At 40.8% G+C, this 23,129-nt stretch overlaps 2 protein-coding genes across 2 annotated transcripts in view; both read left to right on the top strand.

The window, feature by feature from the left end:
* The window catches only part of CCDC163 (coiled-coil domain containing 163), a 14,840-nt gene extending 6,870 nt beyond the window's left edge, over positions 1 to 7,970 (top strand). The window contains exon 6 of the mRNA XM_026455738.1: positions 7,874 to 7,970. The gene's annotated coding sequence lies outside the window, so the exon portion shown is untranslated. The remainder of the gene's footprint in view (positions 1 to 7,873) is intronic.
* The window catches only part of TESK2 (testis associated actin remodelling kinase 2), a 129,775-nt gene that overhangs the window by 7,329 nt on the left and 99,317 nt on the right, over positions 1 to 23,129 (top strand). The window contains exon 4 of the mRNA XM_026455736.1: positions 7,874 to 8,181. Coding sequence (XP_026311521.1) covers positions 7,960 to 8,181 — 222 coding nt within the window. The 5' untranslated portion in view covers positions 7,874 to 7,959. The remainder of the gene's footprint in view (positions 1 to 7,873; positions 8,182 to 23,129) is intronic.

Raw genomic sequence — 23,129 nt, forward strand, 5'->3', positions numbered from 1 at the left:
CTCTGTCACCCAGGCTGGAGTGCAGTGGTGCCATCTCAGCTTACTTCAACCTCTGCCTCATGGGTTCAAGTGATTTTCTTGCCTTAGCCTCCTGAGTAGCTGGGACTACAGGTGCACACCACCATGCCTGGCTAATTTTTTTTTTTCTTTTTCTTTTTTTTTGGAGATGGAGTCTTGCTGTATCTCCTAGGCTGGAATGCAGTGGCGTGATCTTGGCTCACTGCAACCTTCGCCTCCTGGCTTCAAGTGATTCTCATGCCTCAGCCTCCTGAGTAACTGGGATTACAGACATGCGCCACCACACTGGCTAAGTTTTGTATTTTTAGTAGAGATGGGGTTTCACCATGTTGGCCAGGCTGGTCTCGAATTCCCAACCTCAGGTGATCTACCTGCCTTGGCCTCCGAAAGTGCTAGGATTACAGGTGTGAGCTACCGTGTCTGGCCTAATTTTTGTATTTTTAGTAGAGACAAGGTTTTGCCATGTTGGCCAGACCAGTCTAGAACTCCTGACCTCAAGTGATCCACCTGCCTTGGCCTCCCAAAGTGCTAGGATTACAGGAGTTAGCCACCGTGCCCTGCTGCAATTAGCAGTTTCTTACCTCCTCCTAGCTAGCTGAGAATGTAAAACCAGACCCGTTGAGCTGCAATGAGCAATTCTGTCTTCTGTGCTGTAATATGGAAAACTAGGATTTGCCACTCTCAGGGAACCCTGAGGGCATTGAGGAGGTTAGTAAGGTATTTTGTTAGGAATGAAACATATCTTGATAAACAATTCAGTAAAGTTGTAGGATACAAAATCAGGATACAAAAATCAGTAGCATTTCTGTATGCCAACAGCAAACAATCTGAAAAAGAAATCAGGAAGGTAATCCCATTTACAACAGCTTCAAATAAGATAAAATACCTAGGAACAGTCTTTTTTTTTTTTTTTTGAGACAGAATCTCTGTCAGGCTGGAGTGCAATGGCACGATCTTGGCTCACTGCAAGCTCCGCCTCCCGGGTTCACGCCATTCTCCTGCCTCAGCCTCCTGAGTAGCTGGGACTACAGGCACCCGCCACCGCGCCCGGCTAATTTTTTGTATTTTTAGTAGAGACGTGGTTTCACCGTGGTCTCGATCTCCTGACCTTGTGAGCCGCCCGCCTCGGCCTCCCAAAGTGCTGGGATTACAGGCGTGAGCCACCGCGCCCGGCCACCTAGGAACAATCTTAACCAAGTAAGTGAAAGATCTTTACAATGAAAAGTATAAGACCTTTTTTTTTTTTTTTTGATCCAGTATCTTGCTCTGTTGCCAAGGCTAGAGTGCAGTGGTGTGATCTTGGCTCACTGCAACCTCTGCCTCCCGGCTTCAAGCGATTCTTGTGCCTCAGCCTCCTGAGTAGCTGAGACTACAGGTGTGCCACCATGCCTGGCTAATTTTTGCATTTTTAGTGGAGACGGGGTTTCACCACATTGGCCAGGCTATAAACTATAAAACATTGATGAAATTGAAGAGGACACCAAAAAATGGAAAGATATTGTTCATGAATTGAAAGAATCAATATTGTTAAAATGTCCATACTACCTAAAACAATCTGCAGATTTAGTGCAGTCTCCATCAAAATACCAGTGACACTCTTCACAGAAATAGAAAAAATAGCCGGGCGCGGTGGCTCAAGCCTGTAATCCCAGCACGTTGGGAGGCCGAGACGGGCGGATCACAAGGTCAGGAGATCGAGACCATCCTGGCTAACCCGGTGAAACCCCGTCTCTACTAAAAATACAAAAAACTAGCCGGGTGAGGTGGTGGGCGCCTGTGGTCCCAGCTACTCGGGAGGCTGAGGCAGGAGAATGGTGTAAACCCAGGAGGCGGAGCTTGCAGTGAGCTGAGATCCGGCCACTGCACTCCAGCCTGGGCGACAGAGCAAGACTCCGTCTCAAAAAAAAAAAAAAAAAAAAAAAAAGAAATAGAAAAAAGAATCCTCAAATTTTAGAACCACAAAAGACCTAAAATAGCCAAAACCATCCTGAGCAAAAAGAACAAAACTGGAGGAATCACATTATTTGACTTCAAATTATACCACAGAGCTATTGTAACCAAAACAACATGAGAATACTGGCATAAAAACAGACACATAGGCTGGGTGTGGTGGCTCATGCCTATAATCCCAGCACTTTAGGAGGCCTAGGAGGGTGTATCACTTCAGCCCAGGAGTTTGAGACGAGCCTGGGCAACTTGGCGAAACCTTGTCTCTACAACAAAAAGTACAAAAATTAGCTGGGTGTGGTTGTATGCACCTGTAGTCCCAGCTACTTGGGAGGCTAAGTTGGGAGGATCACCTGAGCCTTAGGAGGTCGAGGCTGCAGTGAGCTGTGATCACACCACTGCATTCTAGCCTGGGCAACAGAGTGAGACTCTGTCTCAAAACAAAACAAAAACGAAAAACCAGACACACAGACCAATGAAACAGAATAGAGAACCCAGAAATAAATCCATATGCCTACAGTTAACTCAATTTCAACAAAGGTGCTAAGAACGTACACTGGGGAAAGGACAATCTCTTCAATAAATGGTGCTGGGAAAACAGGATATCCATATGCAGAAGAAAAATCTAATAACAAATCTGATCAAAATGGATTGAAGACTTAAATCTAAGGCCTCAAACTACTACAAGGAAACATTGGGAAAACTTTCCAGGATATTGGTTTGGGCAAAGATTTCTTGAGTAATATCCCCAAAGTACAGGTAACCAAAGCAAAAATGGACACGTGATCACATGAAGTTAAAAAGCTTCTGCACAGGAAATGAAGCAGTCAACAAAGTGAAGAGACAACCCACAGAATGGGAGAAAATATTTGAAACTACCATTTGACAAAGAATTAATAACCAGAATATATAAGGAGTTCAGACAACTCTATAGGAAAAAATCTAACAATCTGATTAAAAAATGGGCAAAAGATCTGAACAGACATTTCTCAAAAGGAGGCATACAAATGGCAAACAGATCTATGTAAAGTTGCTCAACATATTGATCATCAGAGAAATGCAAATCAAAACTATAATGAATTACCATCTCACCCTTAAAATGACTTTTATTCAAAAGATGGGCAAATAATGCTAACCAAGATGTGGAGAAGAGGAAATCCTTGTACACTATTGATGGAAGTGTATATTAGTACAGCCACTATGGAGAACACTATAGAGGTCCCTCAAAATGGTAAAAATAGAGCTACGATGTGATATAGTAATCCCACTGCTGAATATATACCCAAAAGAAAGGATATCAGTATATCGAAAAGACGTTTGCACTCTCATGTTTATTACAGCACTGTTTACAATAGCCAAGATTTGGAAGCAACCTAAATGTTCAATAGATGAATGTGGCACCTATACAAATGGATTATTCAGCCATAAAAAAAATGAGATCCTCTTTTTTGCAACAACATGGATAGAACTTGAGGACATCATGTTAAGTGAAATAAGTCAGGCACAGACAAACTTTGCATATTCTTACTCATTGCTAAAGCTAAATATTAAGACAATTGAACTCATGGAGATAGATAATAGAATGATGGTTACCAGAGAGTGGGAAGGGTAGTGTGTTGGGGGTGTTGAGTGGGAAATGGGATGGTTAATAGGTACAGTAATATAGTTAGATAGAATGAATAAGATTTAGTATTTGATAGCACAACAGAGTGACTACAATCAGCAATAATTCATTGTATGTTTTAGAATAACTGGGAGAGTACAATTGGAATGTTTGTAACACAAATAAATGATGAATGCTTGAGGTGATGGATACCACATTTACCCTGATGTGATTATTACACATTGTATGCCTGTATCAAAATATCTTGTGTATCCTATAAAATATATACCTACTATGTACCCATAAAAATTAAAAAGAGTATCTCAAAAATGAAAAAGTCAGTTGACAAATTTATCGAATTGTTCAGTTTAGCAGACAACTATGTTTTATATAGTCAACAATGTTTTATGTACTTTACATATGTTTTGTATATTACTTTAATATCTTTCAGTTTTCTAAAGTTTCTTTTTTCTTTTCTGTCTCTGTTCAAATTATAATCAGCCTAGCCTTCCTCTGCACTTAAGTCTCTGTTCTTTTTTCTACCCAGATGATTAACTTAACTCCTACAACTCTCGTAGTGGAAAAATACTGAGCTAAGTAATAATGAAATGGAAGAAGTTTGAGCTTTGGTGCTGGATAGAACTTGGTTCCAGTTCTGGTTCTACTAGCTGTGTGTCCTTAGGCAAGTGACTTCATCTTCTGAGCCTATATTTCTTTTTCTGTAAAATGGAGATCAGATCTATCTTGCTGGTTTCTTTTTTTTTTTTTTTTTTTTTTTTTGAGACGGAGTCTTGCTCTGTCGCCCAGGCTGGAGTGTGGTGGTGTAATCTCAGCTCACTGCAATCGCTGCCTCTCAGGTTCAAGGAATTCTCAAAGTGCTGGGATTACAGGTGTGAGCCACCGTGCCTGGCCACGTTTTGAGATTAAATGAGGAAATGCTTGTAAAATTCCTGATGTTTTTTTTTAAAAAAAAGAGTGGCCAGGTGCAGTTCACACCTGTAATCTTAGCACTTTGGGAGGCTGAGGTGGGAGGATCACTTGAGGCCAGGAGTTCAAGACCAACCTGGGCAATATAGTGAAACCTTGTGTTTCAAAAAAAAAAAAAAAAAAAGCTATCAAGGGTGAGACCTATGACTCTGGGTTTTAAACAAGCTTCTCAGGTAGTTTGAAGCACATTATCAATAGACATACTTTGAGAAATGCACTATCCTTGGCTCCTTGGTTTCAAGTCTAGCTTTGCTAGTAAATAGGTTGTAGCATTGACTTTTAGCATTTCCACTTTCTGGGCCTTGTGTTTCTTCAAATATAAAATGAATGACTGAAGTTGATGTTTTCTACTGGCTCTAAAATTAAGAAAATTTGTTTTTTAAAATTATTATTTTTTTTAGTGATGGGGATCTTGCTGTGTTGCCCAGTCTGGTCTTGAACTGGCAGGCATGATGGCACACGCCTGTAGTCCCAGCTACACAGGTGGCTGAGGCAGGAGGATTGCCTGAGCCTGGGAATTTGAGGCTGCAGTGAACTGTGATAGCACCACTGCACTCCAGCCTGGGCTTGGATTACAGGAATGAGCCCCTGCACCCAACCCTATTTTATTTTATTTTCATTGTTATTATTTAATTTATTTACTTTGAGACAGAATGTCACTCTTGTTGCCTAGGCTGGAGTATAATGGCATGATCTCGGCTGACTGCAACTTCTGCCTCCCGGGTTCAAGCAATTCTCCTGCCTCAGCCTCCCGAGTAGCTGGGATTACAGGTGGCCGCCACCAAGCCCTGCTAATTTTTTTGTAATTTTAGTAGAGACAGGGTTTTGCCATGTTGGCCAAGCTGGTCTCGAACTCATGACCTCAGGTGATCTGCCTGCCTCGGCCTCCCAAAGTGCTGCGATTTTTTACAGGTGTGAGTCACGTGCCCAGCCTCTATTTTATTTTTAAAAATTCCATTTATATTTTAGATTCAGGAGGTATGTGTGCAGGTTTGTTACAAGGGTGTATTGTGTGGTGCTGAGGTTTGGGCTTCTATTGATCCCACCACCGAGATAGTGAACATAGTGCCCAACAGGAAGTTTTTCAGCCCCTGCCTGCATCCCTCATTTTGGAGCCTCCAGTGTCTGTTGTTCCCAACTTTATGTTTGTGTGAACTCAAGATTTAGCTCCTAGTTATAAGTGAGAACATGCGATATTTGGTTTTCTGTTTCTGCTTTGGTTCACTTAGAATAATGGCTTCCAGCTGCATGTTGCTGCAAAGGACATGATTTCATTCTTTTTTGTGACTGCAAATTTTTTGTCTTATAACCCTAAAATTTTTTGAGACAGGGTCTTGCTCTGTTGCCCAGGCGGAGTGCAGTGGTTCTATCACAGCTCACTGCAGCCTCAAACTCCCGGGCTCAGGCAATCCTCCTGCCTCAGCCACCTGTGTAGCTGGGACTACAGGCATGTACCATCATGCCTGGCTAATTTTTACATTTTTTCATAGAGACGAGGTCTCACTATGTTGCCCCGACTGGTCTCAAACTCCTGAGCTCAAGTGATCCTCTTGCCTTGGCCTCCCAAAGTGTTAGGATTATAGGTATGAGCCACTGTGGCCAGCTAACCCTAAATTTTTGTTCTTGTGGATGTAAATATATTTGGTCTGGTGGTGCTGATGCCACTTTTTGGCATAGGTTCAATAGAGGTACTTAAATGTTTTGTTATTTGAGAACTCAGAGTGTTCTTCCTTCTTTGAAGACTGTGGTAGAACTAGATTAACTAGATTCAGGGAGATCTCATGGAACCTCAGGATGCAGTTAGGCCTTAAGATTTGGGGATTAGAGCAGAATAGGGAATTCAAAAAGTTTCCTTTCTTTTTTTTTTCTTTGAAGATTGGCCCAATCTCTTGACTTCTTCTGCCTCAGACTGTATTATAGAAAATGGCCCTGGCCGGCAGCTCCTGAGTTTACATGGCTTCTATTTTAGAAAGCCGCCATATTGAGACTGGACTATCTTAATTCCAATTGCACATTGCCAGGAAAGAAACTGTGGTTGTACACACTGGGTACAGTGCTGACTTCTGGCAATGGATAAGGAGGCAGACTCATGTTGCTAAGATGGCCCTGGGATTCCTGCCACTTTTCTTTGAGTTGCAGAGCTGGTTAGAAGTGGTGGTGGTAAACTGAGTAGGTATCCACCTCCTTTATGAAAGCATTTCACTAATTGAGGAGTCACAATATTGTAGTTTGCATAGAACCCTTACAATTGAGTCTCATGGAAAAAAGTAGAAATAGGGAGAGACAGGCTAAAAGAAAAAGTAGGATTGTGCTTTTATTCTTAGTTATGTACCAGATGGGATGGAGCCTTCTATAATTACTTCTACTGGACTATGCTTTTTCATCAACAGTGAATTTTTAGGTTGCTTTTGGATATAGTTTTCTTTTTAAAAAATTATATAATATGTAATTTTGAAGTTTCCTTGTAATGTTTGTTTTATATATTTGGAATTAATTTTTGAAATAAAGAGAAAATTAAATGAGGCTATAAAGGGTATTGGTAGAAAGAAGCACAGGCTTTTGAATCAGACGGGCTTTGTACTTTAACTTTTTTTCTTTTCTTTCTTTCTTTTTTTTTTTTTTTTGAGACAATGTCTCACTCTGTTGCCCAGGCTGGAGTGCAGTGGCACGGTCTCGGCTCACTGGAACCCCTGCCTCCTGGGTTAAAGTGATTCTCCTACTTCAGCCTCCTGAGTAGCTGAGATTACAGGTGCTTGCCACCATGCCTGGCTAATTTTTATATTTTTAGTAGAGATGGGGTTTCACCATGTTGGCCAGGCTGGTCTCAAACTCTTGACCTCAAGTGATCCACCTGCCTTGGCCTCCCAAAGTGCTGGGATTACAGGCATGAGCCACTGCACCCAGCTTCCATTTTAATTTTATCTCTGCCTTTTAGTGACTGATTTCTTGATCTCTCTGTGAAATGAACATAATCCTTATATCATGGATTATCTGAGAATCAAATGACATATGTCAAGCTCTTATACTATGTTTCCTAGAAAGTAGGTGCTCAATGAATGATAGATATTATCATTGTCATTTTGTTTCTTAGAATGTAATTGGTGATCTTCATGATATTCTACTCATGGTAAAGACTGGCTATATCTTGGTCTTTAAATATATCAGTGTTATTTGAGGGTAAAGACATACAGCATTTTTTAGATCTGAAAACCAGGAACTAGAATGTGAAAGGAAATATTTTTGCATTGAGTATTTACTGCTTTGCATGTATTTATTTATTAAAGATTTCAGTGGAAATTTTTTTGATCTCTTGTTTAGTGTCAAACCAGAAGAGAAGTACAATTCAACAAAAATTTATGTGTGGAGTTCCTTCTTAAAAGAAGAAAAAAGTGATTATTGAGACTATGGATCGGAGCAAACGGAATTCAATTGCAGGTTTTCCTGCACGTGTGGAGCGTCTTGAAGAGTTTGAAGGAGGTGGTGGAGGAGATGGAAATGTGAGCCAGGTGGGAAGAGTTTGGCCATCTTCGTATCGAGCTCTTATAAGTGCCTTTTCCAGACTGACGCGTTTGGATGATTTCACCTGTGAAAAAATAGGGTCTGGCTTCTTTTCTGAAGTGTTCAAGGTGAGTGATACTTCAGCTTTTCTCATATTGTCTTGCTGTGGTCACATTTACTGCAGATTGACAGTTGTGTTTAATTAGGATGTAGGATTTGCCTAATCAAGGTGCTGTGGATCTTGAACACCATTCTAAATTCTCCTTTCAAGCTATTTATTAACTTATATTAAGATATTTTGTTTGAATCCCAAAAATAATGTGCTGGTTAAAAATGCAAATAACATAGGGGTCTCTTCCACCTCACCTCTACCCCCAGCCACACATGTGTGTATGTATCCACACATACATTCTCCAGTAATAACCACTATTAACAATTCGGTGTGCATACTTCTGAACTCTTTCTGTGCTTATACATATATTATTCACACACCTTATATACATATATTAAAATTATATATGTACACACCCACATATATAGTTTTTGTTTGCTTATCTTCAGTAAAATTGATAGCTGGGTGCGATGGCATGCACTTGTAGTCTGAGCTACTCAGGAGGCTCACTTGAGGCTGTGAGTTTGAGAGCAACCTGGGCAACATAGCAAAGCCCTGTCTCAAAAAAATATGAGCTCATAATGCTCCTGAGCAATCATATTTCTCTAGTTCACTCACTCCCTCAAGAGAGTATTTGGTACCTTTTCTTCTCTCATCAAATCCCGGTATTTCCTCTCTAGTCCTCATTGTCAGTAATTAATGAATTGCTTCCCAATTCACTGAGAAAATTGAAGCAAGCAGAAGAGAACTTCCACAGACTCCCATTACTACAAATAGCTATCAACACACATCTTTACCCAGTTACTTGGCCTTTATACCTTGTGCTATGGATCAACTACCCATGCTCCTAAGTCCATTATTTCTGTTTATATTGTACATTCCATTTCCACTTGCCTACTAATAGGCATTGCCTAAGAAATTCTCCCCTCTCTTTTCTACATTGTATTTTCATTACTAAGTGTTACCATTAAAATGTTAAAAAAATTCTTTTAAGGAAAAAAACAAACAAAAAAACCCCAACATTTTGGCTCGGTTATTTCCCCTTTATTTTATTTTATTTTTATTTTTATTTTTAGTTTTTTGAGGTGGAGTCTCAGTCTGTCGCCCAGGCTGGGGTGCAGTGGCACAATCTTGGCCCACTGCAACCTCTGCTTCCCAGGTTCAAGCAATTCTCCTTCCTTACTATCTTAACAGTATTTAAGTATGTTAAGTACATACTTAACACAACTATTAAGTATGTACACATGGATGTGCCTCTAAATTCCAGAACTTTTTTATTTTGCATTTCTCCATTCCCCCCAACTCCTGGCAACCACTATCCTACTTTATTTCTAAGAGTTTGATTATCCTAGATATCTCATGTAAGTGAAAACATACAGTATTTGTCTTTTTTTGACTGCCTTATTTCACCTAGTCAGTCTATGTTTAACTTTGTTCCGTAGCGGTTGTGCCATTTTACAGTTCTATCAGCTATACGTAAGGGTTCCAGTTTCTCCACGTGCTCACTGGCACTTATTTTTCTTTTTCATGATAATAATCCTATTTGGTGTGAAAAGTGGTATATCATTGTGGTTTTGATTTGCATTTTTCTAAGCGACTAGTGATATCTACATCTTTTCATGTGCTTATTGACCTTTTTTGTGTATCTTCTTGGAGAAACGTGTATTTGAATCCTTTGCTCATTTTTGAATTGCGTTGTATTTATATATTTTATATATAGGGAATATTTATCCCTTACCAGATATATGATTTGCAAATATTTTCTCACAATTTGTAGTTTGTCTTTTCACTCCCATGATGGTGTCCTTTTTTGCACAGAAATTTTAAATTCTGATTAAGTCAAATTAATTTTTTCTTTTGTTACCTTTTGCTTTTTATGCCAATCCAAGGAATCATCACCAAATCCAATATCATGAAGATTTTCTGCAATGTTTTCTTCTAAGAGTTTTATAGTTTTAGCTCTTACATTTAGGTTTTTGATAATTTTAAGTTAATTTTTCAATATGGTATAAAGTAAAGGTCCCATTTCATTCTTTTGCTTGTGGATAACAAGTTTTACAAACACTATTTCTTGAAAAGACTGTCCTTTCTCCATTAAGTGATTTTGGCGCTCTTCATGTCACAATCATGTTAGCGAGGGTTGATCTCTCTCTCTCTCTCGCTCTCTCCCCCTCTCTCTCCCCCCCCCTTTTTTTTTAAGACAGGGTCTCATTCTGTTACCTAGGCTGGAGTGCAGGGGTGCTATCTCACTGCAGCCTTGACTTCCCAGACTCAAGTGATCCTCCCACTTCAGCCTCCCGAGTAGCTGGGACTACAGACACACACCATCATGCCTGGCTAATTTTTGTATTTTTTTGTGTGTACAGTTGTGGTTTCACCATGTTGCCTAGGCTGGTCTTGAACTCCTGGGCTCAAGTGATCAGCTTGCTTCTGCCTCCCAAAGTGCTGGGATTACAGGTATGCACCACCTTGCCCAGCCTCTTTTTTTTTTTTTTTTCTTAGAGACAGGGTCTCACTTTGTCATCCAGGCTGCAGTGCGGTGGCGTGGACATAGCTGACTGCATCCTCAAACTCCTGGACTCAAGTGACTCTCCCATCCCAGCCTCCCAAGTAGCTGGGATTACAGGCATGTTACTGTCACGTCAGCTAATTTTAAAGTGTTTTGTGCAGATGGAGTCTTGCTCTATTGCCCAGGCTGATCTTGAATTTCTGGGCTCAAATGATCCTCCTGCTTCAGTCTCCCAAAGTGCTGGCATTATAGGCATGAGCCACTGCACTCAGCCTTTTCTTTCTTCTTTTTTTGAGACAGGGTCTCACTATGTTGCCCAGGCTTATCTTGAACTCCTGGGCCCGGGCAATCCTCCTGCCCCTGCCTCCCAAAGTCCAAAATGCTGGGATTATGGGCGTTAGCCACCGTGCCCAGGCTTTTTCTTAAGATGGGGTCCCTCTGTGTTGCCTAGGCTGGTCAAACTCCTGACCTCAATCAGTCTTCCTGCTTCAACTTCCTGAGTTGTTAATTCATTTTAATTTTTGTACTCTGATTGTTAGTGAAGTCTTTTTGTTTATTGGTCATTTATAAAACTTGTTCACTTATATTCTTACCTGCCTTTTTCTGTTGTGTTGATTTTTTTGTAGTTCTTTACATATCCTGATAGTAATTCCTTTTTTTTTTTTTTTTTGAGACGGAGTCTTGCTCTGTTGCCTAGGCTGGAGTGCAGTGGCTCCGCCTCCCGGGTTCATGCCATTCTCCTGCCTCAGCCTCCCGAGTAGCTGGGACTACAGGCGCCACCACCTCGCCCGGCTAATTTTTTGTATTTTTAGTAGAGACAGGGTTTCACCGTGTTCACCAGGATGGTCTCGATCTCCTGACCTCGTGATCCGCCCGTCTTGGCCTCCCAAAGTGCTGGGATTACAGGCTTGAGCCACCGCGCCCGGCCCCTGATAGTAATTCTTTTTTGAAGTCATTATTATGTTAATTTAGCTTCTAGATACTTTCTTATTCAAGTCACCATTGCATTTCATAGTGAAAAACACAAAGCCTCTCCAATGTATTTGCATACATTTAATGCAGAATTTGATCCCAACACTCTAATCAATAAACATCTAGGAAAATGTGGTGAATATTACTGATAAACTAATGGGAAGAAACTGAAGAATTTTGTGCAGGCTGAGTTTTAACTAAGACTTAATTTTTAATTAAAAGCAAAACTTACATTTTCAAAAGAGTTTGCCCCTCCAAAAAAACCAGATTAGATAGCTTCTAAACTATATTAAATTATGCCAAATAAATTTTTTTTTTTTTTTTTTTTTTCGAGACAGAGTCTTGGTCTGTCTCCCAGGCTGCAATACAGTGGTATGATCTTGCTCACTACAACCTGTGCCTCCCGGGTTCAAGTGGTTCTCCTGCCTCAGCCTCCTGAGTAGCTGGGATTACAGGCACCCACCATCATGCCTGGCTAATTTTTATATTTTTGTAGAGACAGGGTTTCACCACGTTGGCCAGGGTGGTCTTGAACTCCTGACCTCCGGTGATCTGCCCACCTTGGCCTCCTGAAGTGCTGGGATTACAGGTGTGAGCCACCACTCCCAGCCACCAAATAAAATTATCATAAAACAAAGGTTAGTGCTTCAAAGAAACACCACCACCATAAATGTCGAGCCAGTTCAGGTGCTGCCAATAGAATCCTAAAGAGTGATGTCTCTGGTTCATGTGAACAATTTCCGCAGTCCATGTGCTTTGAGGACAATTCAGGCCCTAAGGCAGACCATGCTCTACAGAGCTGCCCCTTCCCCACCCCAGTTACCACCCTACCTTGTGCTAGGCAGGCAGCACGTAGCTAGGAATGCTGCCTCCCTCAGGCTTCCCAAATCAAATCAAGTGCATATATGGCTCAGCCACACTTTTGCACTCATGTTTACTACATACTTCTGCTTAACTTCACCAGTGAAAAATCTTAGACGGTTTGCTGTCACACATCACCTGCTCCAGATGAGTTATGTGGATGTAGCAATGGGCACATCCTCAAACACAGCATGAAAAGGGTACAGGAAGACTCTGGTCTAGCCCACTCCCACTTCAAAATAATTTGGCCTTGGGTTATTCCTCTAAAAACACAGGTAGATATAAACTCTAACTATAAAATCACGAATCTATAGAACTTTAGAATAATTAACAGCTCCCAACACTAAAGTCCAGCTGTCAGGCTGTGTTTGTGCATGTTGATGAGGCACCATCAGCACCAAACCCCAGACTCCAGTGTGCTGGGGACATCTGACGCCTGCCTGATAGTAATTCTTTATTACATATGTTGCAAGTATTTTCTCCCTGCCCATCTTTTATCATTTTAGTTTTTATGTAGTTAAACCTTGGCTTGGCAGTGGTAACTTACACCTGTAACCCCAGCACTTTGGAAAACTAAGGCAGGAGGATTGCTTGAGCTCAAGAGTTCAAGACCAGCCTAGGCAAAAGTGAGACCCTGTCTCTAAAAAAGAAAAATAAATAAATAATACAAAATAAACCTATCAATCTTTTCATTTACAACTTGTGGATTTTGCGTATAGCCCAAGAGGTTTTGAAAATATTGTTTTCCTCGTGCTTTTATGATAGATTTCATTGGATGTAAATGCCATTGATTATAAGATGTACTTCTTGCCAATTAAACTATGACAATTCCCATTACTTAGAAGTTTAATTTTTTATTTAAGAGATCTTTATGGGCTTGATGCAGCATAGTTGTGGGTTTTGTGAGTCTCCTATTGTTGTCCAGGGTAGAGTGCAGTGGCGTGATCTTGGCTCACTGCAGCCTCGACCTCCCAGGTTTCAGCAATTCTCCTACCTCAGCCTCCCAAGTAGCTGGGATTTCAGGCACATGCCACCACGCTCAGCTAATTTTTGTATTTTTAGTAGAGATGGGGTTTCATCATATTGGTCAGGCTGGTCTCGAACTCCTGACCTCAGGTGATCCACCTGGCTCAGCCTCCCAAAGTGCTGGGATAACAGGCATGAGCCACTGTGCCCAGCCTATTAATTTAAAAAAATTAATTCTTCCATATTCTGCTATAGAGCTTTTATAATTTTAATTTTCATATTTAAATTTTTGATCCATTTGGAATTTATCCTAGTATAAGCTATAAAACATTGATCTAATTCTATTTGCTTTTCAGATGACTACCTAGTTATGTTAACATCTTTTGACTAGTTCATCTTTTCCTTACTAAAGAAAATATCTCTATCATACACTAAATTAGCATATATATTTGAGCCTATTTCTGGATTTTCTGTTTTATTCCATTGTTCTGTCTATTCAAATGTCAATCACACCAGAATTCAAGGATAAAAATGAAATTTCAACCCACTGGGGGAAGAGTAGACTAATTAAAAAATTGTATTTAGACAATTAACTTTCTGAAAAAAGATGAAATTAGATGTTTATACCTAATTTCAAACACTGAAATAAACTCGAGATGAGTTAAGCATAAAAAACTGTCTACTACATTTCATCATTTCTAACACTTTCAATATTTTGAAATTGAGATGTCTTAAAATTACTTCCAGGCACCTGTACATGTGCATCAAAACTTGTGAAATGGGTGTCAGTGGTTAAAGAAACACCTGGATATAATAATGTAGCAATCTCTTAAGAAATTATGCATCACCACACTCTTGATAGCTTGAAATTAATTAATTAATTAATCTATCCTCCATACTTTTTCATGGCTTAATAGCTCATTCCTGTTTAGCACTGAATAATATCCTATTGTCTCAATCTACCACCGCTTATCTGCTCACCTATTAAAGGACATCTTGGTTGCTTCAATATGTTGACAATTATGAATAAAGCAGCTGTCAACACGTGTGGGTTTTTTTGTGGACATAAGTTTTCAGTTCATTTGGGTAAATATCACAGAGTACAATTGGTGGATTGTATGGTAAAAATATGTTTAGTTTTTTTTTTTTTTTTTGAGATGGAGTCTTGCTCTGTCGCCCAGGCTGGAGTGCAGTGGCCGGATCTCAGTTCACTGCAAGCTCTGCCTCCCAGGTTCACGCCATTCTCCTGCCTCAGCCTCCCAAGTAGCTGGGACTACAGGCGCCCGCCACCTCGCCCGGCTAGTTTTCTTGTATTTTTTAGTAGAGACGGGGTTTCACCGTGTTAGCCAGGCTGGTCTCAATCTCCTGACCTCGTGATCCACCCGTCTGGGCCTCCCAAAGTGCTGGGATTACAGGCTTGAGCCACCACACATGGCCAGTATATTTAGCTTTATAAAAAACTGCCAAACTCTTCCAAAGTGGCAGTACCATTTTGCATTCTTTTTTTTTTTTTTTTTTTTTTTTGAGACAGAGTCTCGCTCTGTCTCCCAGGCTGGGGTGCAGTGGTGTGATCTCGGCTCACTACAACCTCTGCCTTCCGCATTCAAGCAATTCCCTCCCTCAGCTTCCTGAGTAGCTGGGATTATGGATGTCCACCACCAGCCTCAGCTAAGTTTTGTATTTTTAGTAGAGATGGCCAAGATCACCATCTTGGCCAGGCTGGTCTTGAATTCCTGACCTTGTGATCCACCTGCCTCAGCCTCCCAAAGTGCTAGGATTGCAGACGTGAGCCACCGTGCCCTGCCCCAGTTTGCATTTCAACTAGGAATGAATACAGAGTTCCTGTTGGTCCATATCCTTGTCAGTATTTGATGTCAGTGTTCTGGATTTTGGCCAATCTAATTAGTATATAGTAGTATCTCACTGTTATTTTAATTTCCAAATATCTAATGGTATATGATATAGTTTGGATGTTTGTTCCCTCCAAATCTCGTGTTGAAATGTGATTTCCAATGTTGAAGGTGGGGCCTAGTGGGAAGTGATTGGATCATGGAAGTAGATCCCTCATGAATGGTTTAGTACTATCCCGTTGGTGATAAGTGAGTTCTTGCTCAGTTTGTTCAAGTGACATCTGGCTATTTAAAAGAATCTAGGGCCAGGCGCGGTGGCTCAAGCCTGTAATCCCAGCACTTTGGGAGGCTGAGACGGGCGGATCACAAGGTCAGGAGATCGAGACCATCCTGGCGAACACGGTGAAACCCCGTCTCTACTAAAAATCAAAAAAACTAGCCGGGCGAGGTGGCGGGCGCCTGTAATCCCAGCCACTTGGGAGGCTGAGGCAGGAGAATGGCGTGAACCCGGGAGGCGGAGCTTGCAGTGAGCTGAGATCCGGCCACTGCACTCCAGCCTGGGCGACAGAGTGAGACTCCTTCTCAAAAAAAAAAAAAAAAAAAAAAAAAAAAGAATCTGGGACCTACCCCTACTCTCTCTTGATCTCACTCTCCCCATGTGACATGCTGGCACCACCCTGTCACCTTCCTCCATGATTGTAAGCTTCCAGAGGCCCTCACCAGAAGTAGATGCTGGCACTGTGTTTCATATGCAGCTTCCAGAACCGTGAGTCAATTAAACCTCTTTTCTTTATGAATAATCTGATCTCAGGTGTTTCTTTATAGCAATGCAGGAATGGCCTAACACAACATATGATGTTGAATATTTTCTCAGATACTTACTGGTCATCTGTGTGTCTTATTTGGTGAGATATCTGTTCAACTTTTTAATCAGGGTTTTTTTCGTTTTTTTTTTTTTTGAGACAGAGTCTCACTCTGTCTCCCAGGCTAGAGTGCAGTGGTGTGGTCATGGCTCACAGAAGCCTTGAACTACCAGGCTCAAGTGTAAAGACAAGGTCTTTACAAAAAAACAAAAACAAAAACAAACAAAAAAACACACATTCAGTCTTCCTATCCGTTAACATGAAATATCTCTCCATTTTATTTAGTTCTTCTTTGATGTCTTTCATCAGAGTTTTGTGGTTTTTCTCATATACATCCTATATATACAGTCATAATGACATTTCAGACAATGATGGACTGCTTATAAAATGGTGGTCCTATAAGGTTATAATAGAGATGGAAAATTCCTATAGCCTAGTGACATTGTGTACCTGTTTAACATCGTAGTGCAATGTATTACCCATGATGGTGGTATTGCGGGTGCTAATAATCCTACCACAGTGCCAGTTGTATAAAGAATAGCACATATAATTGTGTACAGAATGTAATAATTGATAAAGATAATAATTGACTATGTTAATAGTTTATATATATACTACATTATACTTTTAATTGTTATTTTAGAGTATACTCCTATTAATTAAAAAAAAAAGTTAACTGCAAAACAGTCTCAGGCAGGCCCTTTACGAGATATTCCAGAAGGCATTGTTACCATAGGATATGATAGCTCCATGTGTGTTATTGTCCCTGAAAACCTTCTGGTGAGGCAAAATGTGGAGATGGATGACAGTGATATTATGATCCTGACCCTCTGTAGGCCTGGACTAATGTGTATGTTTGTGTCTTAGTTTTTAACGTAAATGTTTAAAGAGTTAAAAAAAAAAATTAATAGAAAAAACTTACAGACTAAAGAAAGAAAATATTTTTGTACAGCTTGGTACAATGTGTTTATGTTTTAAGTCAAGTGTTACCGTGAAAGAATCAAGCAATTATATTTTTAAATTTCATTTTGTTTTGTTTTTGAGATAGCTCTCACTCTGTCACCTAGTCTGGAGTGCAGTGGCATGATCTGGCTCACTGCAGCCTTGAACTCCTGGGCTCAGGAGAGCCTCCTGCTTCAGCCTCCTGAGTACCTGGGACTACTGGTATACTACTGTGCCTGGCTAATTTTAAAAATTATTTGTAGAGTTGAGGTCTCACTATGTTGCCCATGCTGGTCTTTAACTCCTGGACTTACATAATCCTTCTACCTTGGCTTCCCAAAGTACTGGGATTATAGGTGTGAACAACTGTACCTGGCTGAGGCCCCATTTTAAAAAAATCACACTTAACACAAATTTATGTTTTCTTTCAAAGGATACCCCTTCTTTCTTTTTTAAAACTAGCTGTGGTTTATTGATGAATGGAAAGCTTAAAAAATGGATTCTGGAGGTAGGGGTATTTGGTTTTGCCCCTGTACCTGCCTTAGGGAAGTTTGACTTTGTATATTTGCCAGACCTACTGATAGCTTTACCCTGGGCAGGACCTGACAGTCAAATAATTACTCTTTGGTTGTACTGATTATCTACTGTTTGTATGCATTTTATAGTTCATTGTTTTCTAATTCTATCTTTAGTTACTTTCTTTTGCCTACTTTCTTGGGCCTATTTTTTTGTTCTTTCTCTAGGATCTGTAATGTTATTCTTATCTCAGTTTTTCCTAATATTTCATCTTTTCTAATACATGCATTTAAGTTTTAATATTTCCTCGTTTTTATTTTTATTTAAAAATTTTTTAGAGACAGAGTCTATTTCTGTTGCCCAGGCTGGAGTGCAGTAGTGCGATCATAGCTTCCTGCAGCCTCCAGCTCCTTGGCTCAAGGGATCCTCCTGCCTCAGCCTCCTGAGTAGCTAGGCCTGCCTACAGGTGTGCAACAATATACCCAGCTAATTTTTTTGATTTTTTTGTAGAGATGGAGGTTCACTATGTTGCCCACGCTAGTCTCAAACTCCTGGCCTCAAGTGATCTGCCTACCTTGGATAGCTTGAGCTATCCTGGGCAAAATAGTGAGAAACCCTGTCTTAAAAAAAAAAAAAAGGAAGTTTTTTTTCTTCTATGCTTTGAACCAGCTTAAGTGGTATTAAAATGATTTATTTCTTAAATATTTGGTAGAATTTCACTGTGAAATTCTGTGCCAAGTACTTGGAAAACTTTTCCTATTCTTCTAGGATAATTGGTCTATTTAAGTTTTTGTTTCTTCTGAGGCCAAGTTTTGTAAATTATATTTTACTAGAAAATTATAATTTCTTATAACTTTGCTAATATACTTGCAAAGAGCTGAGTAAAATTTGACCTTTAAAATTTTTTTCGTTAAATCCTTTTCAGATTAGTTGCAACTCTTAGAGTGTAGATCATAAGTTTGGCTATTAATTGTGTTTACTCATACTTTTTCATGGTTTATTTATTTATTTCTTGGAGACAGGGTCTTGCTCTGTCACCTAGTTTGGAGACAGGGTCTTGCTCTGTCACCTAGTTTGGAGTGTGGTGATGTGTTCTTGGCTCACTGCAGCCTTGACTTCCTGGGCTCAGGTGACCCTCCTGCCTCAGCCTCCCAAGTATCTGGGATCACAGGTGTATGCTGCCATGCCCACCAATTTATTTTTTATTTTTATTTTTGGTAGAGACAGGGTCTCATTATGTTGCCCAGGCTGGTCTTGAATTCCTGGCCTCAGGTGATCCTCCCACCTCAGCCTCCCAAAGTGTTGGGATTACAAGTCTGAGCCACTGCACCTGACCTTGGCTTTTTGTTTCTCCTTTGATTTTTAATTTTTTATTGAAAGCCGATCTTCAAGGGTAGATGCTTTTGTAATTGTCCAACTGGTTCTTCTTACCCATTTCTCAGAAAAGCCAATAAACTGAGAACAGCAGGAGTTGCAGCAGAGAAATAATTTAATAATCACAGGGCAAGCCAAGCAATGAGAATGAGAGATATTTCTCAGGTCTGTCTCCCCAAGAATTGAGAGGTTAGGGTATTTTGAGGATAGTTTGGCAGGCAGGGGGGCTAGGGATTGGGGAGTGCTGATTGGTTGGGTCAAGGATGAAATCATAGGGGGTTGAAACTGCCTCTTGCACTGAGTCAGTTACTAGGTGGCGGTGGTGGGGAGTGTCACAAGAGCAGTCAAGTTGGTTTCTTGTTATAGGTTGCCAATCCAGGTGGTGCCATCTGGTTCATCAGAATGCAAGGTCTGAAAAATACCTCAAACACCAGTCTTAAGTTTTACAATAGTGATGTTATCTGTAGGAGCAGTTGGGGAAGTTACAAATCTTGTGACCTCTGGCTACATGACCCCTGAACCATAATTCTAACTGTGTGGCCAGTCTGTTAGTTTTACAAAGGCAGTTTCATCCCCACGCAAGCAGGGGATTAGTTTCCTGAAGGGACTGTTATCATCTTTGTTTTAAAGTTAAACTATGAACTAAATTCCTCCCATAGTTAGCTTGGCTTATGCCCAGATACGGGGAGGGACAGTTAGCTTATGTGGTTAGAAGCAAGATGGAGTCAGCGATGTTAGATTTCTCTTACTGTTACAATTTTGCAAAGGCAGTTTCATTTTCCCTGAGAGTTATTTTATTCTAGGTTGTGGATATGTTCCAATATGGTGAGCTCACTTTTGCCTCTGCTGGGGTCAAATAGATTCTGGATCTGAACCTAAATGCTTTATTTTTATTTATTGGCACAGTCTTTCTGTACATTGTGTATGGTTCAAATTTGAAGCCTAAACCTGAATCTCATAGTTGGCTGTTATTCCTCATTCGAGGCAATAGGGATAGCATTATCCCACTATGAATGCCTATTACAAAATAGGAGAAAGCTAATTAAATGTATTTTGTGGTGTTTTAGAAAGTAATTATTTAATTTTATGGTGAAAACATTATCACTGGGAAAGCGGGGAATAGGTCTGTTTATTTTTGGTTGCATGTAATATAGTCTGATACAGTATTTGGTAAACTACAACCTTTGGACCAATGTTTTAGAAATAAAGTTTTATTGGAACACATCTGTACTCATTGAGTACTTTGTAACAGAGACCATATGTCCCTCAAAGCCTTTTTTTTTTTTAAATAGAGTCTCATTTTGTCACACAAGCTGGAGTGCAGTGGCATGATCATAACTCAGTGTAACTTTGAACTCCTGAGCTCAAGGGATCCTCCCATCTTAGCTTCACAAATAGATAAGACTACAGGCGTGTGCTACCACACCCAGCTAATTTTTAAATTTTTTTGTAGAGACAGTGTATCTCTATGTTGCCTAGGCTGGTGTCAAACTTCTGCCTCAATCTATCCTCCCACCTTGGCCTCTCAAAGCATTGAGATTATGGGCATGAGCCACTGTACCTGGCCTTCAAAGCCTAAGATATTTACTGTTTTACCCTTTACAGAAAAAAGCTTCCAACTCCTGATCTAATAGCTGCAGTGGTTATCTTTGATTACAAAGTACAGATGATTATCGAGCTTTAAAGGTCAGGTTAAATAAAAAGTATATCTGTGGTGATAAAAAGAAATGTTTGACTTCTGGTGTAGGATATACAAATTGCACAGGTAACTTAAGGACTTTTAGTTGTCCTAGATAGCAAAATAAAGATTGGTTGATGGATTACTTTACAATTAGAGTGTGGATTTATGTAGTTTATTTGTATACCTCTTTTTTTTTTTTTGAGATGGATCTTGCTCTGCCACCCAGGCTGGAGTACAGTGGCGTGATCTCAACTCACTGCAAACTCCACCTTCCAGGTTCAAGCGATTATCCTGCCTCAGCCTCCCAAGTAGCTGGGACCACAGGCACACACCACCATGTTCGGCTAATTTTTTTTTATATTTCTTAGTAGAGTCGGGGGTTTCACCATGTTGGCCAGGCTGGTCTCGAACTCTTGACCTCAAGTGATCCTCCTGCCTCGGTCTCCCAAAGTGTTGGGATTACAGGCATGAGCCACCATGCCCGGCCAGTTTATTTGTCTTCCTTTAAAATAATTTAGTGGGCCAGGCGCGGTGGCTCATGCCTGTAATCCCAGCACTTTGGGAGGCCAAGACGGGTGGATCACGAGGTCAGGAGATCGAGACCATCCTGGCTAACACGGTGAAACCTCGTCTTTACTAAAAATACAAAAAAATTACCTGGGCATGGTGGCGGGCGCCTATAGTCCCAGCTTCTTGGGAGGCTGAGGCAGGAGAATGGCATGAACCTGCGAGGCGGAGCTTGCAGTGAGCTGAGATTGTGCCACTGCATTCCAGCCTGGGCAACAGAGCGAGACTCCGTCTCAAAAAGAAAAAAAACATAAATAAAATAAAATAATTTAGTTTTGGAATTCAGGATCATCTGGTCATCCTTAAAAATAGACCTTAGTTGGCCGGCACGGTGGCTCATACCTGGTCTCAAGTGATACCCCCACCTTGGCCACACAAAGTGCTGGGATTACAGAAAATCTCTTTTAAGTGTATTTAGCTTCTTAGAAATAATGAAAGTAGGCCGAATGCGGTGGCTCACTCCTGTAATCCCAGCACTTTGCCAAGACAGGCAGATCACCTGCGCTCAGGAGTTCAAGACCAGCCTGGCCAACATAGTGAAACCCCATCATTACTAAAAATACAAAAATTAGCCGGGTGCGATGGCACATGCCTGTAGTCCCAGCTACTTGGGAGGCTGAGGCAGGAGAATTGCTTGAACCCAGGAGGCGGAGGTTGCAGTAAACCCAGATCACGTTGCATTGCAACCTGGGTGACAGAGAGCGACTGTCTCAAAAAAAAAAAAAAAGGAAAAGAATATTGGAAAGGTTTGGATGTTAGGGAAGAATTGAAGTACGTGGAAGTGGAAGTGGCACATGTGTGTGCATTTGTGAGAGACGGTAAAAGCAAATGGCATAATTGTGCCAGCTTCTACCCTCTAAGTGGAAAAGCTTTTCAGCTGCAGCGTAGCAGTGGCCGACAACCTGTTTAATCTTTCAAATTAAGAGTGCTTCTGTTGAGGATGTCCAAAAGAAAAAAGAGTGGTTCTATTGGGATACAGTAAAAGGCTCTTGCTTTCTTTTTATAATAGTCCTAGTTTTGTTTGAGAGTATAATTGGAAACTTCCTAGAAAGTCTCCTTCCTTGAAATCTTGTAAGAATATGATTGTTCTAGTCTCATGAGATAATTCAAGTACACATCATTACCCATGAGGTACGTCTGTTGGTATGTATTGTGAAACTGTAAAACCTGGAATCCCATCCCAGAGCAAAGTATCAATGTAAATTTGAAAAAAAAAAAAAAAAAAAAGCTTTAGTGAGAAATAATTCACATACCATAAAAGTCTTTCTTTAAAAATGAACAATTTTGGCCAGGCACAGTGGCTCACGCCTGTAATCCCAACACTTTGGGAGGCTGAGGCGGGCGGGCCACGTGAGGTTGGGAGTTCGAGACCAGCCTCACCAACATAGAGAAACCCTGTCTCTACTAAAAATACAAAATTAGCTGGGCATGGTGGCACGTGCCTGTAATCCCAGCTACTCGGGAGGCTGAGGCAGGAGAATCGTTCGAACCTGGGAGGCGGAAGTTGTGGTGAGCCAAGATAGCACCATTGCACTCCAGCCTGGGCAACAAGAGCAGAACTCCATCTCAAAAACAAAACAAAACAAAAACAATTTTGCTGAGCATAGTGGCTCATGCCCGTAATCCTAGTACAGCACTTTGGGAGGCCAATGCAGTTGGATCACTTGAGGTCAGGAGTTCGAGAGCAGCATGGCCAACATGGTGAAACCCCGTCTCTAGTAAAAATACAAAAATTAGCCGGGAATGGTGGCACCCACCTGTAATCCCACTAATCCCACTACTTGGAGGCTGAGGCAGGAGAATCATTTGAACCTGAGAGGCGGAGACTGCAATGAGCTGAGATTGCACTACTGTACTCCAGCC

The sequence above is a fragment of the Piliocolobus tephrosceles genome, chromosome 1 (assembly GCF_002776525.5).
Source record: "Piliocolobus tephrosceles isolate RC106 chromosome 1, ASM277652v3, whole genome shotgun sequence".
Lineage (NCBI taxonomy): Eukaryota > Metazoa > Chordata > Mammalia > Primates > Cercopithecidae > Piliocolobus > Piliocolobus tephrosceles.